At 40.4% G+C, this 14,895-nt stretch overlaps 1 protein-coding gene across 1 annotated transcript in view; it reads right to left on the reverse strand.

Annotated features, from left to right (window-relative positions):
* Positions 1-272: 272 nt before the first annotated feature.
* The window catches only part of RAB20 (RAB20, member RAS oncogene family), a 39,780-nt gene continuing 25,157 nt past the window's right edge, over positions 273-14,895 (reverse strand). Inside the window, exon 2 of the mRNA XM_039491097.1 lies at positions 273-1,450. Coding sequence (XP_039347031.1) covers positions 918-1,450 — 533 coding nt within the window. The 3' untranslated portion in view covers positions 273-917. The remainder of the gene's footprint in view (positions 1,451-14,895) is intronic.

Raw genomic sequence — 14,895 nt, forward strand, 5'->3', positions numbered from 1 at the left:
GAACTTGGATGGTGAAATCACGCCCTGCCAAAATTAGAACTGCAATTTTTCCTGACCCCAGCTGAGAGGGGGTAGGAACATGGAAGTGTATCAAATACTTTATGTGGGAGTGTAAGTGAAGCAGGAGTGTAAGTGCCAATATATTTTTTCCTACCACCCTTTGCAGTTTTTAGCTCCAAGTAGCACAGGACAGTGTTGTCCCTGGTTAATGTAGAGAAGGCATGACTGCTAAGGTAGCAGAATGTACATTAATAAATCCTCAGAATGAACAATTCATTTCCATAGTAACTTTAATAGTACATCTTATATTGCAGTATCTGGTACAAAAGGATAATTTAATTGCTTGATTAGTGACTTTTCTATACAATTTATATTCTGGAAAAAAAATAATGTGTAACGCTTAAAAAAAAGTACCCAGCATCTAAATATTCCTCAGAAGAAAATGAATGATTTTTTTTTAAGTGAAAGTCACATCCAGGACAAAAGTGAAAGTTACATCCAGTGACGGTTTAGATGTTGCAGACTAAATGTGGAGAAAATAATGCATTCTAAAAAATAAAGCAGGACTCCTTTGAGAGTGCTTAACTGATTGTCAGTACCGATCTGTATGGAAACAGTACCATAGCATAGATTCCCACTTCTGTACATTCATTATGATCTCTCCTCCATCCCAAGGGCCCTATGAAATTTACAAGGCTTCCCACATGATTCCATTCAGATTTTTGTTTCTATAAATAAATTAGATTGGACTTTCCAAAAGCCTTTAATCTTCAAAAGATTAGTTGTTCTGCATACTTCATTCTAGATCATTTATTCCTTGATTTTCCCTTTCTGCTCAAACTGTAAGCATCTCTAACTTCATGATCACTAGCATAACATACAGACACAATCCCCTCACTCCCCACATCATCAGTGTTTTAGGCACAACAACCAGATTTTGTCCTTTTTGCTGACTTGTAATTGGTTATGTCTACAGTTTGTAGTGGCCCCTCAGCTTGCTGCCGTAAAATTATTGGTACTACCATATCAAATATGGTTTCAAAGAGGTAGTCCACCTTATAGCCTGTTTTTGCGCTGGTCTCAAAGCACATTTTCTCAGCTGCTGGAACATCCTTCTCATCCAACGTTTTGTATTTCAGTATCTTTTTGTAGAGTGCAACAGCATCATCCAGGTGGACTTGTTTTTGGACCTTGGTAGAGATGCAACTGGTGACAGGCTTTTCAGGTCTATTTTCCTCTTCTGCTTCTAGTAATAAGGCATATTCATTTGTGAGGTCAACTTTGTTTCCAACAATAGCAAAGATACAGTCGGTGCTAGCAGTGTCGGTCAGCGCCAAGAATCTATCTTCCAGTTCTATCAGGCTTTGCAAGTTGTTTACATCATATGTAAGGATCACAGCAGCTGCTCCTCTACAGTACATAGAACCAAGGCCATGAAACTGCTCTCGTCCTGGCAAAGATTAAAAAAAAAAATTAACAAATTGAACTAAAGCATTAATAACAAAGAGCCTAGTTTCACAAGCAAGTTTCAAAAACAAAAATCAAAAGGACGCAGCACCCAAGGGGGAAAACCTACCATTTACAGTATCTTCAACTTTTCTATACTTTTGCTAATAAGTGCAATAATATTGCAGTGAAAAATTGCCAAGTCCAAAGGCTAGTTGCCTTATGCACTGGTGACTTTTACTAATGGGCTATTAAACAAGGCTTTTGATGCTATGTTTTCAGAAACTGTATGCATGTTGTAAAAGCAAAAATGTGCATATTAGTTCAGTCAAGTTGTGTAATCGGTTATAATGAACCGTGAACTAAATTACTAATAAAAACCTCATACTATCACAAGCAAGCTTCAAAAGCAAAAATCAAAAGGACACACCATCAGAGCTAGGCTCTGTATGTATAATAGGTCAGTTGCATCTAATTGACTATTTATGTTTGCAGGTACCATGACTTCATACTCAGCTATAATTGATTGAGTGTGAAAATTCAGCCCAGGCACACAAGCTTTCTGAATACATGCAGTTCTGAAATTCTGGCCTCTGAAGTCAGTGACTCTAGAGGAATTGTGCAAAACAAAATTAATCTTATTGTACATCTCCACAACTCTCAGATCAGTGAATATTCCAACAGTTACCTTAACAAGACAAGAGCTTTTAACACCTGCTATAGCAGAACCTATATACTAAGGTGCCCTCCATAAACACTCTATAAAATCTGCAAGACACCTATTGCTATAGGATCTAGATGCCTGCCCCAGTTTTATCACCGTTAATTACCCCTTTCAGTTTGCTGCCTACAGCCACCACCAAGTGGCACAGTTTTAATATGATCTCAGTAACCAGTAGGAACGAACATTGTCTCCTCCTCACTCAGCGTGTAACTGTTTTTAAATTTCTACCTGGCCCACTGGAAAGAGCAGTCCTGGCCCCCGGACCTACACCCTTTTTTTAAACATTTGTTTTGAGTTAAAATGTGATGGTTGCATTATTCATTGAACCTTTCTATAGTGGAGGGAAGGAAAACAGCAGTCTACCAGTAGCCTCTTGAGAATATTGTACTAAGGGAAACACCAGTCAGAAAATAGGAAGTAAAAATATTGCCACTGATTTACAAAGAACTGCAGCCTACTCAAAATGCATGTACAAATATAAAATTTCATGACAGGTTTTTCTATTGAGCCTTAGAAGATACCAGATTTCATTCAAAATCAGTAAGCCCAAACAGGTGACAAGTTTCAGGGTCACTGGTTTAGATACAGCGAGAGACAGAGTGGGTGAATTCCAAAACCTTGTAACACTCACCTCCATGCACCCATGCCTCAACTCCTCTTAAAACCAGAAGGGTTGAGGAGGGTTGAGTAGAGGGGCGAACAAAGAGATCACAGGAGCGGAGATCACTTCCTAGAGGTTTCCTCTCCATAAATGTGTCAGGATCCTGGTAACACAGGATCAGGTTCAGCAAGTGGGAGAAAGCGAAACTCAAGTTTACCCTGGGTGGGACAGATGATGCTATTTGCACCAGATGTGACGCTTTCCTCTGCAGCATGGGGAATGGGTCACTTGCAGGTTTAAACTGGTGTAAATGGTGGATTCTCTGTAACTTGAAGTCTTTAAACCATGATTTGAGGACTTCGGTAACTCAACCAGAGGTTATAGGTCTATTAACAGGAGTGGGTGGGTGAAGTTCTGTGGCCTGCAATGTGCAGGAAGTCAGACTAGATAGTCATGATGGCCACTTCTGGCCATCAAGTCTTTGAGCTGTATTGAATCAGCTGCCCTAGCCATGCCGAGTCCCTAGAAAGCAGAAACTGCTTTCATGAAGATGGTAGCTCCTAGACTGGGAGAGTTGCAGGCCCTTGTGACTTCACTCCCTGCATCTTGGTGTTCCCAAAGTGTGCACTAGCAGCCCAGAAAAGCACAATTTTTGGGGGTGGGGGGCTTACTGATTTTGAATAAAGTCACTCATCTTGGGCAAGCTTTCTACTATTGTCGACTCTTCCAAGAAGCTGGAATGAATTAGACCCATTATTTAATCCCATAGATGCATAATCATGTGAAAAGTACAAAGGCAGATATTAGACTGCTTTACAGACGTGCACAAAAACATCTGACTCAATGTAGCATCTAGGCATTAACTTAAATTGCTAGAAAATGCAATAGTGGATAAACAACCTTGTGTATCTGTTTATCAATCAAGGATTTAAAAAAAAAAAAAGACATGCCAACCAAGGCTCTCAAGCAAGAAAGGGATGTCATCTCAACCCTTGCTTTTTCAACATTGATTTATGTATAATATGACCTACCGAGTCTACTGGTACCATCCTCAAAAGCAGGGCCCTCCATTAAACAGACAAGCAGAATATCTTCCATGCTCACATGACCATTTGCACAAGATGATCTCAAATATAGTCTAACCTTTCCAGGAAGATCCTACAGTGTATGTGGGCCCGACGAAAAAAAGTCAGGCTCTTTAATAGAAGTCCAGAGAAAGCAAACTAAGATTTTATTGAAGATACAAAAATTAAGCACAGTTGAGATGTGTAGTTTCAGTCAATGTCAGGCAATACAAGTGTTGCCCATAAGATATTTTAAGTGAAAAAGAATGATTTATGAAGTTACTAACTGGGCTGGTTAAGTTTAGATGACTTCCAGAACTATCCAGTTCAACACCTAAACAAACAAAAAGAAGCAGCAGCAAGATACTTTGATGGGAAGCTTGTCTGACAGAAGGTTTCCCAGTAAAACGTTAGTTCACCTAATCCCTTTTTAAAGGTCTTGAATCAAGTCCACAGTCCTTCAGGGATGTGAACTTTACAAAGAGATGATCACTGACACCAGATTAATATTTTCATGTCCCAGATTACAAGGCCATATGTGCCAATTTAGGAAGACAAATAAGGTATTTCACAAGACTTTACAAGACTTCAGAAGCAGCAAATCCATGCTTAGAGGTGCACTGTGCAATTCTTTGTGCACATGTATTTGAAAGACAGACCAATTGGAGTATGTTTAGACTGGAAACATCTGCAGAGATCTAGATTTCCAGTTTTGCTTTTCATACTTTCAGCTGATTGCGGCTCCCGCTGGCTGCAGTTCGCCACTCCAGGCCAAGTGGGGAGCGGGAAGCCGCAACCAGCATATCCCTCGGCCTGTGCTGCTTCCCACAGCCCCCATTGGCCTGAGATGGCCGACCACAGTCAGTGGGAGCCCGATTGGCAGAACGTGCTGACACGGCAGGTAAACAAACCGGCCCGGCCCGCCAGGGTATTTGCCCTGGCGAGCTGCGTGCCAAAGGCTGCCGACCCCTGCTTTAAAATAATCACATCATTTTCATTAGAACCCTTATATTACAATGTGGCCTGGAAGACACAAATAGTTCTGTTTTTCCCACTTCATTTATCTAAACCAGAAAATCCAGCCTCAAAATTGTTAGCTCCAACTATTCGGCACTGAAACAATACAGGTATTTGTTCCATGGCATACATAAGCAAATCTAATCTGTTCTCTTGTACAGCAGAACATGAACCATGAAATTCTTAGTTACATTCCAGAAGTTGATTGCAGCCAATCTTCAATTAGAACTCAGAATGGAACTGGCAAGTTGACTGTAACTTTGCTTTTCTCCTTCTTTGCATTAAATATGCCTATGGAATGGAAAATAAAGCCTCTCCCCCACACATAAAGCAAGTCAGCCCACAACATAATCTACTTAAACATGCTGCAAAAATGTCTGATTTCTAGTTGGGTTGTGCCATCTGTTGCTTCCTGACATTTGTCACATTTCTTCAAAATTAATTATTTAAATTAAACCAACTCAACCCTGATTTGAGAAACAGAATATAGACAAAGAATTTAATCAAACAAATCTGACTCGTGACTACAAGATGCCACCGACGGGCTCCCAGCTCCAACAAAAACAAAAACCCCACCCTACTACCACTACTACTACTACAGTAAAAGCCAGTTTTTCACAGAAATGAACATCACTGGTCTGTGACCATTCAGAGCTTAGGGAAAGTTAACAAATCACCTACCCAAACACACAGCTTTTCAAGCAGTAGGTTAAACTAATGGCAAACCCATTTTTTATATAAAACATATTTCTCTGATAATACCCAGAACCATCAGAGATGAAAACAAAAACAAAAATTCAAGTCACAGAAATTGGTGTATCCATAAGAGGACTTCCAGAGCAATTATACTCCGGCAGAGCAAGTTAAAGGGCTGTTGCAAACCTGGGGGGAAAAAACGCAAAACAAAAGAGAGAGAGAGGGCACACAACTCAAGAAGAAAAGTCTTCCAGAAAACCTTGAGAAAAGTAACACCAGGCTGGTGTCAGTTTTAGGAAAGCAAGTCTTTAATCTGGAGGCCCATGAAGAAATAATAATTGAGGAAAGCATATAGGGTTTTGTAACTTTTCAGTAGGAGGAGGACGAACCAGATAGTCAAAAAGCACTATTTTTAAACACACAAGAAAGAGGTCTGGACACTTTCTAAAGAAAGGATCTATGTAGCTGACTTGTCTTTCATATACTGATTGTCCAAGACTTTTCCACTGCAATTCTGAAACAAAGGAGACACAGATGGTGGATTAGAGAGGAATTAAGAAAAAGGAACATAAAATATCACTAGAGTTCTCTCTTCAGACACAATTCTTTTATCGGTATCTTAATTCTCAGATCTGTGAGAAGCAAGAAGTACCTTGTATCCTAAGTGAACGAAAGAGGAAGAATCTGATTCTCAAGAAGAAAGCTGCAGCATTACACTTGTAGCAACCCCTGGCATCTAGCCAAGCTCATAAAAGAAAGGGGGGGGAATCCCCTAAGAATTCTGCTGCAGTGAGACTGAGCTTCAAATGGCAACATTAGACAGACCATAAAAGACTTTATAGATAAGTAAAGATATGTCAATATACGTAAAGCTGGGCAGGCCATGGATATGAGTAGTTCAGTAAGTTACTTCTCAACTTCTCATGGGGAACTTCAATCACCCTGACATCTGCTGGGAGAGCAATACAGCAATGCACAGACAATCCAGGAAGTGTTTGGACAGTGTTGGGGACAACTTCCCAGTGCAAGTGCTGGAGAAACCAACTGGGGCCATGCTCCTCTCGTCCTGCTGCTCACAAGCAAGGAAGAATTGGTAGGAGAAGTAGAAGTGGGTGGCAACCTGGGCAGCAGAGATCATGAGATGGTCGAGTTCAGGATCCTGACAAAAGAAAGAAAGGAGAGCAGCAGAATAAGGACCCTGGACTTCAGAAAAGCAGGCTTTGACTCCCTCAGGGAACTGATGGGCAGGATCCCATGGGAGGCTAATGTGGAGACTGTGATGAGTTGAATCACAGAAACCTCCTGGGAGCTGCCAACTGATGTGCCAAGACTACTTCTGCCCCTGCTTTCCCTGCCAGCTCGGGACCCCAGCACCCTGTCTTGCTGAGCCAGACACTCTAGTCTGCTCCAACACAGACCCAGGGTCTGAACTACCTGCCCCAAAGCTGCAGACTTAACTGAAAGCAGCTCACAGAAATGTTCCTGCCTTTAACACTCAGATGCCCAACTCCCAATGGGGCCATGTCAGCTGATTTTCAGTGGCACTCACACTGCCCGGGTCCTGGCCACTGGTCCAGGGCGGCTCTGCATTTTAATTTATTTTTAAATGAAGCTTCTTAAACATTTTAAAAAAATCTTATTTACTTTACATACAACAATAGTTTAGTTATATATTATAGACTTATAGAAAGACCTTCTAAAAATGTTAAAATGTATTACTGGCATGCAAAACAATTAGAGTGAATAAATTAAGACTCAGCACACCACTTCTGAAAGGTTGCCGAACCCTGTTATAAACTTTGTAACGATACCTTACAAAGACCTTTTGCATGCAAAGCACATTCCAGTTATATTAGCATATTTTCATAAAATCATATAGAGTGCAATGTCACAGGAGGGGGAAAGGAGTCCGGGAGAGCTGGCTGTATTTTAAAGAAGCTTTATTGAGGGCGCAGGAACAAACCATCCCGATGTGCAGAAACAATAGCAAATATGACAGGCGACCAGCCTGACTTAACAGAGAAATCTTCAGTGAGCTTAAACACAAAAAGGAAGCTTACAAGAAGTGGAAGCTTGGACAGATAACTATGGAGGAGTATAAAAATATTCTCGAGCATGCCGGGGTGTAATCAGGAAGGCCAAAACACAATTGGAGTTGTGGCTAGCAAGGGATATGAAGGGTACCAAGAAGGGTTTCTATGGGTATGTTAGCAACAAGAAGGTGGTCAGGGAAAGTGTGGGACCCTTACTGAATGGAAGCGGCAACCTAGTGACAGATAATGTGGAAAAAGCTGAAGTACTCAATGCTTTTTTTCCCTTGGTCTTCACAGACAAGGTCAGTTCCCAGATTACTGCACTGGGCAGCACAGTATGGGGAGGAGGTGAGCAGCCCTCTGTGGAGAAAGAAGCGGTTCAGGACTATTTAGAAAACTGGACGAGCACAAGTCCATGGGCTGGATGCGCTGCATCCAAGGGTGCTAACGGAGTTGGTGGATGTGACTGCAGAGCCATTGGCCACTATCTTTGAAAACTCATGGCGATCCGGGGAGGTCCTGGATGACTAGAAAAAGGCTACTGTAGTGCCCATCTTTTTAAAAGGGAAGGAGGAGAATTCAGGGAACTACAGACCAGTCAGCCTCACCTCAGTCCCCAAGGAATCCATTCTGAAGCACCTGGAGAAGAGGAAGGTGATCAGGAACAGTAAGCATGGATTCACCAAGGTCACATCATGCCTGACCAACCTGATTGCCTTCTATGAAGAGAAAACTGTCTCTTTGGATATGGAGAAAGCGGTGGATGTGATATACCTTGACTTTATCAAAGCTTTTGATACAGCCTCCCACAGTATTCTTACCAGCAAGTTAAAAAAAAGTATGGATTGGATGAATGGATTGGCTAGAAAGCTGGCTAGATCATCGGGCTCAACGGGTAGTAATCATCAATGGCTCACTGTATATTTTGCAGCCGGTATCAAGCGGAGTGCCCCAGGGGTTGGTCCTGGGGCCTGTTTTGCTCAACATCTTCATTAATGATTTGGATGATGGGATGGACTGCACCCTCAGCAAGTTTGCAGATGACACTAAGCTTGGGGAAGAGGTTGATACGCTGGAGAGTAGGGATAGGGTCCAGAGTGACCTAGACAAATTGGAGGATTGGGCTAAAAGAAATCTGATGAGATTCAAAAAGGACAAATGTAAAGTCCTGCACTTAGGACGGAAGAATCCCATGCATTACAACAAGCTGGGGATCAACTGGCTAAGCAGCAGTTCCACAGAAAAGGACCTGGGGATTAACAGTGGACAAGAAGCTCAATATGAGTCAACAGTGTGCCCTTGTTGCCAAGAAGGCTAACGGCATATTGGGCTGCATTAGGAGGAGCATTGCCAGCAGATCAAGGGAAGTGATTATTCCCCTCTATTTGGCACTGGTGAGGCCACATCTGGCATACTGCATCCAGTTTTGGGACCCCCACGACAGAAAGGATGTGGACAAATTGGAGACTGTCCAGTGGAGGACAACCAAAATTATTAGGGAGCTGGGGCACATGACTTATGAGGAGAGGCTGAGGGAACTGGGATTATTTGGTCTGGAGAAGAGAAGAGTGAAGGGGGATTTGATAGCTGCCTTCAACTACCTGAAAGGGAGGGTTCCGAAAAGGCTGGAGATCAGCTGTTCTCAGTGGTGGCAGATGACAAAACAAGGAGCAATGGTCTCAAGTTGCAGTGGGGGACGTCTAGGTTGGATATTGGGAAACACTATTTCACTAGGAGGGTGGTGAAGCACTGGAATGGGTTACCTAGGGAGGTGGTGGAATCTCCATCCGCAGAGGCTTTTAAGGCCCAGCTTGACAAAGCCCTGGATGGGATGATTTGGTTGAGGTTGGACCTGCTTTGAGCAGGGGGTTGGACTAGATCAGTGGTTCCCAAACTGGGGTTCGTGAAATATTACAGGGGTTCTCAGGGAAAAATTCCCTAATGGCGGACAGAGCAGCCCAGAGCGCCTGTACTTCCAAGAGCTAAGCAGATCAAAGCAAGCATATCTATCACACTGAGGAGATTTAAACTTCAAGACTCCTTATAAGTAATGGAATAAGGTGGATATTTTTTGCTGTTTTTAAAATTAAATAGGCAGCTAGTATTGTTTTTAAAATGATTATGAAGAACAAGTTTAAGCTTTGTTGCAACGTGCGTTGTTTGCCTGGACTGCTCAAGACCTGAATGCTTGTGTAGGAGGAATTCTTGGAGTTAGCTTCTTAAATACCTTCATGCTGTTTCACATCTGATACTACTTGATGAAACATAGGAGCTTTGTCTTATAACGGGCTTATTCAAAGTGATACAAGCTACGAAAGTGAGATCTTGGAAGAGTGTTGCTGTTTTCATAATGTAATAAAAATACTGTAATGATAAATAATAATTAACAAAAATAGTGTGTAGTAAGCATGTTATAAAAACAAATTTAATATTTCCAAGATCACTGCTTTTATCATTTATACTCAGGTAAAGGAGAAAATCCCTGGAAATATTCGCGAGACTTGACATTTTAGTGAAAGGGGTTCACACGTCGTTGAAGTTTGGGAACCACTGGACTAGATGACCTCCTGAGATCTCTTTCAACCCTAATCTTCTATAATTCAACAGAATGTTATTCATTAATAGTGTGAGGCCAACCAGTGAAATAATAAATGTGTTAGTGACACCATGGGGAAACAAATGAGGGGATTGACCACACTGATTTTTGTTTGCATAAGCACAAAAGAAATATATAGACGCTGTTCTTTGATAGTCATGCTGGGGAAGGAAATGTGGGGGTGGAGACTCAGAGGATTAAATCCTGGCCTCACTGATGTCACTGGGAGTTCTGCCATTGACTTCAAAGAGGTCAGAGGTGTTTAGTTGCCCATCAAAGGTGGCAGTTTATTTGTTCTAAGGGTTCTCTTCCACTTCCCTAGACCTGCCACAAGAAGGTAGGCACTTTAGTAGCGGGAAGTCTACAACGGCAAGGAGAGGTACACAGTTTTGGTAGTTTGGGGACAGAAATATGTAAAAGACAACACAGAAGGGTTAAAATGAGAGGAGAAGGGGGAAAAGAATGAGTGAAGACGAATGAATCAACAGTTAGCTGAATTATTATATAGTATAATTAGAACTGGGCAGAAGATGGCATTTCCATTGTGTGGGAAGTTCTGGCATTTTGAAATTTGAAATCCTATTAAATCAAGAAGTTACTTATTACTCAGTGACTCTAGTCATTATGAAGTGGTTTCAGAAAACATTATCTTTGTTTTAAATCAATTCAAATTAATACAGCAAAGTGCACTTTGGTTGCATTAGAATTCAGTATTAAAAACTTATCTTAATACCCAAAAGGGTTTACATTCATCTATGTGAAAGGAGGTAAAAACATATAGTGGAAGATATGAAGTTTAACTCAAAGGACTAAATATGATTAAGAGACACCAAAAGTCAACACAAAACTAAAGACGACCCTATTACATATCTGCCCATAGGAAACACTTTGAAACAGGGACAAGAAAAAACGGCCTCAAGGAAAAAACATTTGGGACAAGTCTCTAGCACTGAAGAGTAACAGGCCATTATCTCTCAACCAACTTCTTTTCCAAACACACTAGCTTTCAATTGATAAACCAAGTCAAACACACCTATATCTTATCCTAAAAGGGGATTTTGATGGCAGGAAAGTTACAAACAGTCTATGGCCCTAACCAAAGTCAAAAACACTTTTTAAAACAAACACTCTGAAGGAGTCTGGAACTCTAGAGTCTAAAGCTTCTTACTTCAGATGCTAAACAAGAGTGATACAAACCCAGGACACTGTTTCTCTCTGTAAGCATGAGGACTGTGGGACTGAAACAGAGGCACCTGAATAAAAAGTGTATTCACTTAAACTTTCTGAAATAGTAATAATAATTAAATCTAATATCTCCTTTGACAGATTACAACCACCACATAGGTAATATCACACGGTCACATCATGATCCAACTGAAGTAATAGTTTATTTGAACCAAAAAAAGCCCTTAACAGAAAGCTACAGACTGAACTGTCCACATGGCATGACCCAGACATAATTATTTAGACCACCATCCAATAATATGAGAAAGGTATTATTCCAATGAATGCAAGGGAAGTGATGATGGGAGGTCTATCAGTAGAACTCCCGCTCTCCCATCTTAAACAACCATCACAGAAGTTGAAGAGACGTCGCAAAACCCACCACCAATCCATCCACCCACTAGAATCTGCTAATGGAAATGGATTTGAACAAAACTTGTATCACATTAGCAGCTATGGGCATAATATTAGGGGTCTTTATATTAATGCAGTGAATCTACATCATCGGAATCCGTCCCCTGCACAAGTTAGGAATTCAGGAAGTCAAATACTCTCTCCTCTCAAAAGAAAGAGAACACAGGAACTATTACAGATGCCCCCCCGATTTACACAATCGTTCCATTCCGGAAAGCCTTGCATAACTCGAATTTTGCATAAGTCGGAAACATATACCCATACGTTATGCAAAAATTTCCGCAACTCGAAAATCCTATTTCTGGCTTATGGAACTTTTTCCATAAGTGCGAATTTGTGTAAGTCAGGTCTTGCGTAACCCGGGGAGTGTCTGTATAAACATCTTTATGCAACAGATAATCTTTTGGATAATGCTCTAAAAAGGTATCCAGTTCGTGTTAACAGAACTATTAACTCAAACTAGGTACCATTTAGAGAGTGTGCAGCAGGGTCTACACGAGGCACTTATAGAACATAATATGTTAGCGCTCTTTACAAATCACACTCCCGTAATGTGCTTTGAGGTGCTGTGTAGACAAGCTCTATGTCATTTTAGAGCATGCCAGCTCTTAGTTGAGCAGCATAGATACAGTGAACTGATTAACCTGCTGAGATGATCATTTCCCCGCAAAAAAAACTCTGCTGGTCCTCATCTCAGAGTTAATACAAACATCCCATGTCAAATTAATTAATATGGTAAAATAAAAAGCAGAATAAAAGGTACAAGCATTAGGGGAAAAAAATAAGACAGAGGAGAGGTTGGTTTTACCAAATAAAGGCCTACTACTGGGCACGTTTGCTTAAATGTTATGGGGGATGGAGGGCAGAATTGGGCTTATGCCCTGTTTCTGCTTCTTTAGTATTTCTAAAGGCCTGAAACAGTTTTACATATTAGACATTTAGGTTCTGCCAACCCTGGAAGAATGTGACTGGAAAGGTAGTATACACGAGGGCATCACAAAGCAGCATTTAGAGTTCTAATTCCTATTTTTAATAAAAGAAACCTTTTTAAAAGACTCAGTACTCTTGGCCATTCAGTTAAAGGTGGAAAGGACTTACAACAAAAATACCTCCCACTATGTTCCTCCAAAAAATCCAAGATATTCCCAAGTTAAAAACAAGCAGGCTAAAAACAAAGAAAGAAAAATAACCAAACCAAAACCAAAACACTACTGCAAAAAGATGGCATAAATCCAGTTTTATAAAAATCCTTTGCAGGTCACCCTTGAAGTGATTATTGTTCACAGTGAAGCCCCAAAACAGCCACTACACGCTGGAAGAAAACACGCCAAAGATAAAAGGGCAGACGTTAGCCATGGCTAAATTAACAGAGACCCCAAAACTTTCAATACATCTAGCACAGTGCATATACATTAGCACAGCTTTTTACATTTGGAATAAGACATTCAGTAAACTTAATTCTTTCCCCCATCTTCTAAGTCTCCACAGAAGGAAATTTAGGTAACTGATCCTAAAAACATTTATGCACGTGCTTAACTTTACTCTTGAAGAATTCCAGGACCTCCTTGGGGCTACCTAAGAAAATGTAAGCAGGTATCTTTGGAGCACTAGGGTCTTAGATTGTAACCTGAATTCAAAACTGGGTAGTTTTAAGAAATGGAAGACTAGAAATGTCTTAATAGGTTTTCCCAGCTCCAGGGAGGGTGAGGGTGGGAGGAGATGCTTGAGAAGTTATAGATTAAATATAAATTTATAAATTTAAGAATTCTCATTTATTCTTTCAATATTTACTGATTAGACTACATTCTAATTAGCTAAATTCTAAAAGGGAGCTGGTATGTAAAAATCCCTTAGTTATACAATCATTTAAAAAAAAAAGAACTTTAACATCTACACATTTTTAGAGACCCTTCATACAAGGTACTTTGTATGTATGTGTGTTTATTTTTCACAGAGAACATCAAAGGGAGAACGGCAAAAATAGAGCTATAATGCCTGACAACTTCCAAGAAAATAGTGCAAGACACCTCAATCAGTAGTATCTGAAGCAGGAGGGAGGAGGAGGAGAGGAAAATACACACCTCTACAGAGATATCTGCTGGCAAAATTATGGGGAGAAAGATAGCTTCACTTAAGAATATTGGTTAATAAAAAATTAAGTAACAGATTCAACCACCAACAAAATGCACACTACCCAAAGTTCCTTTAATTTAACTTCAATTTGTTTTGACAAAATATTTATTTATGGTAAGAACCAGAATGCATTAGAAGAAAAGCACTTCCTACTTTCATGACTTTCATGGTATCTCATGAGTTGGAAACAGGAGACACTAACCATATAACTGCTAGACAGAAGAGACAAAACACAAAGAAAAAGGAAGTTTACTTAGTGAACTTGGAAGACTCTAATATAGCTGAGACTAATATATTCTGATTCCAAAGCCCCAATACGTTACTAAGCTAAATGACTGACATGTTACCAATAAGATTTGTATGATAGGTTACAAATTGTCAAATAGGGAGGAGGGAGAAGATTCTGTACTTTGTATGGATGTGGGTGGGTGAAGGAATTGGCTGGAACTTTAAGTAAATAAATAAAGCTCCCCCTTAACAGAAGTATCATGAGACTACTTCTTCAGTCTAAATATAACAGAATTAGAGCAAAGTCACACAAAAAACAGAAGTGTCCCTATGTAATTCCTCATAGAAGCATGGCTGTTTATTCTCAGTTTATTGTTTTTAAAAGAAAAATAAAGCAAAACAGGGTTCATTGCAAAGCAACACCAAAAAGTGGATGACATCAAGTGTCCTTAGCTTTGCTTCCCCTTTCTTCAGTTTAAAAAACAACAAACATTTTTATTATGGCCACAACTGAACTGTGTTTTATTAATAAGATAGAATCGTATTCTGCCCTTTTATGTACAAGGGACTATCAGACAGTCCTACCAATGTCGCTTCAGTGGTCCTTCTGCCTTTTCAGAGGCCAACACTCTATTGTCAAACAGATGTGTACACCTGGGTACGACAGTTTAATCAATTGGCACAACTAACATCTGTTTAACAATTGCTATAGAACCACT

The sequence above is a fragment of the Mauremys reevesii genome, linkage group 1 (assembly GCF_016161935.1).
Source record: "Mauremys reevesii isolate NIE-2019 linkage group 1, ASM1616193v1, whole genome shotgun sequence".
NCBI classification, from domain to species: domain Eukaryota; kingdom Metazoa; phylum Chordata; order Testudines; family Geoemydidae; genus Mauremys; species Mauremys reevesii.